The sequence below is a fragment of the Athene cunicularia genome, assembly GCF_003259725.1.
Source record: "Athene cunicularia isolate RWA chromosome 19 unlocalized genomic scaffold, athCun1 chr19_part1, whole genome shotgun sequence".
Lineage (NCBI taxonomy): Eukaryota > Metazoa > Chordata > Aves > Strigiformes > Strigidae > Athene > Athene cunicularia.
In genome coordinates, this window is record NW_020799124.1 from 2425929 (window position 1) to 2431801 (window position 5873).

At 45.0% G+C, this 5873-nt stretch overlaps 2 protein-coding genes across 2 annotated transcripts in view; one reads left to right on the top strand and one right to left on the bottom strand.

Moving 5' to 3' along the window:
- Window positions 1-1414: 1414 nt before the first annotated feature.
- On the bottom strand, window positions 1415-5719 carry PIGW (phosphatidylinositol glycan anchor biosynthesis class W). The gene has a single exon (XM_026861754.1). The coding sequence runs from the start codon at window positions 5381-5383 to the stop codon at window positions 3863-3865; it is 1521 nt and encodes a 506-aa protein (XP_026717555.1). The 5' UTR covers window positions 5384-5719; the 3' UTR covers window positions 1415-3862.
- MYO19 (myosin XIX) overlaps window positions 5458-5873 on the top strand; it is a 19349-nt gene continuing 18933 nt past the window's right edge. Inside the window, exons 1-2 of the mRNA XM_026861808.1 lie at window positions 5458-5468; window positions 5548-5710. Coding sequence (XP_026717609.1) covers window positions 5458-5468; window positions 5548-5710 — 174 coding nt within the window. The remainder of the gene's footprint in view (window positions 5469-5547; window positions 5711-5873) is intronic.

The following is a 5873-nucleotide window of genomic DNA, read 5'->3' on the forward strand; positions in this document are numbered from 1 at the left end:
GGGCGGCGGTTTCACCCCGAAGCGTTGGCGGGATGAAAACCCGTCGCTGTCCCGAGGGGGACAAGGCCGGAGCGAATCGGCCCCTGTGTGTGTGGAAGCGGCCTCGGCGCGGGTTTTGCCTGCGAGGGGAGCGTAAGGTGACAGGGAGGCATCGGCGGCGGCGCTGCGGACCGAGCCCGGGCGTGGAAGTGCAGCCTCGGGTGTCCCGGCCCCGACTGCAGGCCGGGTAGGGCAGGCTGGACTTGGGCTTGCGGGCTCTAACTTAAGGCTCTTGGCTTCTGCAGCATCCTAGAGCGAGCAGCTAGAAATCCTGCGGCCGCTTAGTTGAGGCAGCCAAAAAATCCCTCCCAGCCTTTCTTGAACTATTAAAATAATACAGTTGATCTGTTCTTGTTATTTATGTATACAGATACTAAAGTCCTCGCGAGAAAATGCAGGGGAGGCAATTAGAGAGCAGGATTTTTTTTTTTCTCCTTGTTTCTGCATAAAACCCATCTTTAGTGGAGGAGTTAATTTACTTGAACTTATCATGCAACATCTCCAACGGAAACATCGCGCAGAGCCACATCACTGCACAGTTTGCAGTTTGTGTATTTTCACGGTCGTTGTCTTGAGCAAAAAAGAGAGCTGGCATTTGGTAACGGGGGAGTTTCCCCCACTACAGCATGGTGAGCGCACTGACCGGGATGAGCACACGTTGGCCTCAGCGGGTCCGTGCAGCGTGGGGGCTCCTGTGTCACTTCTGCCCCTTCGCTCCCACAGCGTGGTTGGATCACATCGACAAAACAGCAGTGCCCCAGATTTTGTATTCTCGGCGTGCACAGTGATAAACTACGTATGAAAAGCGCCATTACATTTCATGTAATTTTTATCCATGGAAAAGGGTTGTGGGTTTTTTTTTTTTCAAATTGCTAGAACGTGCATCTTGCTTGTTACCTACCAGACAGTGAAAAGACAGCCCCTTCGTGCTGTTCATTTGCATGCCCCTCTTTCACCTGGAAGAAATACCTGTTCTTTTAGGACATAGCGGCTTTGAAATTGGATACTGCCTGAAATCTTTATTGTAACATTTGACTTCAAAAGAGACACCGCTGGGTTGGAAAGGAAGGCATGCTAGTGAGTTGATGCTTAAAAACAATGAAATTTGGTAAGAAGCTACTAATGTTTAACAAATAACAAGATTAAGGATAAATGTAAGCAGTTCTACTCTCCCACCATATTTTTTCTATCCTGCAGCCTTACAAAAAGGTCATTCAGTGGAAGCAAGTACAAAACAATTTATGTTTTTCCAGCCCTCTGCCTTACTACTGTTAATGAAGTCGGTGGCATGCTACAGTTGAGCCATTTTAGTCTTACTAGTTGAAGTATCTTTTACTAATTACATAACAGCTAAACCAAAGTTTTTTATCTTTAAAAAAATATATCTTTGATCTATACAAGATAAACACACCCCAGAGAGGTGAAATGTAGCGTTCGTGTTCCTACCAACCACTGAACTCACAGCCGTTGCGGTGTGCCTGGAGAAAGTGTCCACAGCAGTGTTGTATCTTTTCAAACTCGCTGTGGTGCCGTTTGCTCGTACGGAATCCGTGATCAAAGAACACTTGCATTTCTTGGTTCTTTCAGAGGCATGGTTAATTATCTGTATCTATTCATAGTCTAAACGTTCAGCATTAGTAACTATGCTGGTTGCTTCAGGGCAGAGCTTGCCACATTTGTTATCGACAATAAGCAACGAGGATTAATTATCTCTCATTAATTCAGTGGTGAACAACTTACTTCATGGGGCTCTGAAAGCGGGAGACGGCCTGGCGATGCGGTGCAGCGCCGTTCCTCGTCGCTCGTGCACCACCGCGGTCCCCTCGGTTTGCCAGCTCCGGGGCTGCAACCCACAGCTCCAGCCCCGGGGTTGGTCCCCGCCAGCCTGCGGAGCAACCGGAGCTCTGCACAAACACAGCAGACCTCCCACGTAATTTTTGCTTCACCGAAACGGAGTTGGCATCTAGATAGTTTGCTGCTTGTCCAGACACAGCTCCGCTTTGTCACACCCAATTGATGCCTGAATTCTGAATCACACTGATAGACTTGTGCTCACAGAACTCGCTGCGGGTCTTGCGCTTCAGATATTTCAAAAAATTAATATCCATGAGTAATTTTGCATGAGTGAGTAGCCGCCGTTCAGTTCATGATGGAGGCCCTTCTTCCCTAGGCAAGGGTAGGAAAGGGTTTAAAATAAATACATACGGCAGGAACCAGGAAGCTCTGCTATAGACTTTGACAACTGTTCATCAGACATTGTTGCCAATTAATTGCATTTGTCCCCAGGATAATACAGGCTGGTTTTCTTTAATTCTGAGGACCGTATGGCTACAACTTGGAAGTAAACAAGCATGAAATCAGCACGGCCACAGCCTCTAATCCTCAGACTTCCCCTTTCCATTGGCTAGTGGCTAAGAGAACCTCATAAAGTTAAGAAGATTCCACAGCATGTCTGCCTTAAGGAATCAGATTTAGAGGCTCAATCTCCATAGGTTTTATGAGTCATCACATTTGATAGACAAGGAGAAGTATGAAATATGGCCCATGTGCACTGCTGTAACTCCACTGACATTAGACATCTATCATCAACTACCATTTGTATTCTTCTTCTTAAGTATTTATAGCTCCCATTATTGAATTCCTCACAATCTTTAAATCTGTTTCTCAACAACTTAATGAGGTCAGGAAGAACTGTCACAGTTAGGAAAGTGAACAAAGAGGGTGTTCTAGAGGGTGGTAGAGAAACTGAGCACATCTCTTGTCAGTGCTCTGCCGGTACCCCGACCCACTGCGTCACGCTTCTTTCCATTTGCACACTGTTTACTAATAAAAATTAATACAGAACGTTCCCACTTGAAGACATCTCAGCTGCCAAAACACAGTACTAAATGAGCTGCTGTTTAAGGTAATTTTACAGGCAAGTAAGTGGGCCTTGAGTACTTTCAAAGGAGAGCTGAAGACCATATTTTACAGTGTTCCTAAAGATGAGCTGTCACAACAAGTTGGTATGCAGGCTGGGGGTGAATTAGTTTTTTTAGATCTTTGTATTTTCTTATACAAGGCTGTGCTGCTCTTATGATCTGCACCACAAATTCCAACGACTGCTTTATGAATTCATCTGCAGTTTTTTATCCTTCAGAGCATCACGCTTTATCTAGGGTCTTCATTTATATTCATCAGTGAGGATGAAAATAAAATTTAGCTTTAATTCAAAGGCTAATTTAGATTTCGGTATATGATTAACATTCCACGTACAATTACTGCCATCAAAGTCAAGCATATGCATAAATCTTTGCAGGACTGGGGCCAAAACGTTTTTAAGTATCCACTTATTCAATGCATTTGGTATAAAGAATTATTCTTATCTGTTATTTATGCAAGGGCCTAACTAGGTAAATCTTGACACAACTAAGTCTCTCTCTTCATAATTATTCATTTTCTTACTTTTCATCTGGCTTCTACTCTATATGTTGTTATCTAACTCTACCAGCACTTGGATATGAACAGGATTCCCTAACTGTAAATGCAGTGTTACTCTGCTGCATGAGCATTTATAGGAGCAGCAGGAGCATTCAGCAGAGCATTTAATCCTAAAAACTAAGTTTCCAGGAAAATGTGTAACAGGTAACAGCATTGGCTGTATAATTTGGTAAAACAAACCGCTAAAAAATAAAAATAAATCCTAAAAAATAAAAATCTAAATCATAAAGAGCTATACTAAATTATTGCAAAACATATGGGAAAAATACTAATTTTTTCCATTAAAATACCATCATTCAGCTACAGCAAACAAAGTTTAACTAGAGTGCTCAAGACAGTGGAATCACCAAAACTTTAATGCTATGTTTTTGGCATGCAGTATATACATAGCGAAACAGTTAAAGAACATATACAAGTGTAGTATACATAAGGTAAATGCAGCCTTGCTGTGGATTGTATCTACCAGTATATTCACAGCACCAGTCATAACATTTGCTAGCAAGAAAAACAGTAATTGATTTTTATTAATAGCACTAATCAGGCACACGGGCGGCAGCTTGCCTCCCCTGCCCACAGGCACGCCCTCCATTTCAGGCTTTGTACCCGTGTTTGGGAGCTTCGCAGCGTCCCAGCAGCAGGGCACGCTGGAGCCCTTCACAAGCAGCTTCGTGAACACCAACGCGAGATCAGTCACTACGAAGCCGATAAAGAAAGTCAGAGAGTGAGCGAGCACCCAGATGCAGTAGGAGAGATTGGCCATCCGGCGGGACACGGGGTCCGCGTGTGCTTGCGACACGTGAAGGAACACGAAGAGCAGGAGGACGGTCAGCAGCAAGAAGCACACCGCTTCGAGCCAGCCCTTGACTGAGTTTCTGAACTGCAGCAGGCACAGTCCCACTTGGACGCTCGCCATGTATATGGCTAGGTAGCCAAAAAGAGAGAGCAGCCCTTCCCTGTTGGCGTTTAAAAAGCCATCCCTAGTATCTCTGCCGTTGCTCCCGTGCAAGATAAACATCTTCAGAGAGGTAGTGTTAAGCACAAGCTGGTAAAGTACAGCGAGATTTATAGCAACAATCCAAGAAGTATTTCTCGGAAAAACAACTAAAAGTAGAGAAGCTGCAAGCCTCACAAATGCTAAGGTAAAGAAAAAATTCCAGTGCACTCCATACTCTGAAGTATGTTCATGATACTCTATAGATTTTACACTAAGCAGTCGCCCAACGCCAAGAAAAATCAACGGCCAAACGGAAACAAACTGCCTGGCCAGACTGGAAAATTTTGGTTGTGTCACAGGAGACTTTTGTCTGACTTCAGGACAAACGAGAGCATTACCAAAAATAAAAGCTCCAACCCCAAAATCCATAACTCCCGTTCCATAGGTCTCGGCTTTGGCGAATCGCCTTGGGTACTGCGGGAAATCCACCGCTAAAATGCTGATTGATGTCAGCACGTTGACATAAACACGGAACACAGTTATTGCTGGAATGTATCCTGGATCCAAATATGTCTTCTGGAAATCTTTCACAATTTGCCTGAAAGGCACTCTGGTCTCGTGTTTTCTTTGGCTGTATATTTTTAAAAATATTCCAGCACAAAAGGCTGCGATGATAGCCGGCATGAAAAAGATGATTGGAGACAGGACTGTGCAGGAGAACAGGAGAGGCGATACGAGCACAAGGAAGTCTAGCAGCAGGCCGTATCTCCTTGAACTTAAAGGTTTCCCGTAGTGCAGGTAATACAAAATCAGGAGGAGTCCTCTGCAGAGCAGGCAGAGCGGAGCTAGAGACAGGCCCATGGTAATTTCCAGCAGACTGGTTCCATTTAAGTTGCTGATAAAGGCTTCTTTCAGCTGTTTCTGTGACATCCTTCTTCCTCTGAAAACACAAACATGAACTTGAGTTAGTTTTGTAAAACGGGGCTCTTCGAACTTCGTAAAAAATGGATTTTACGTAGCGGTTCATTAAAACGTGGGTTGTTTGTGGAAGGCACCTGTTTTTTTTGGTAACTCTTCAATTTGAAGACTTAAAGAAGAGCCCAAGTGCTGCAGGCGCTGGCCCTGGCCTGGGAAACTGGGCAGAGGCACCGGCCCAGCACGACGGGTCCAGCCGCGTTCCAGTTGCCCCCCATTGCCACTGAAGATCTCAAACCGTCAGACCCTCGGTTGGACGTCGACGTTGTGAATAATCTCAGTGTAGGCCCTGCTCCTCTCGGTGTAAACGAAACGGGTGTGTCGGAGGGTGACCCTGGGGACGTTCCCGTTGCCTGCTCAGCAGAGAGGGGCACTAAAACCCGCAGCGAAAACCCCCGCTGGCAACAGAAATGCCTTTTTTTTTTTTTTTTTTTTTTTCCCCCCC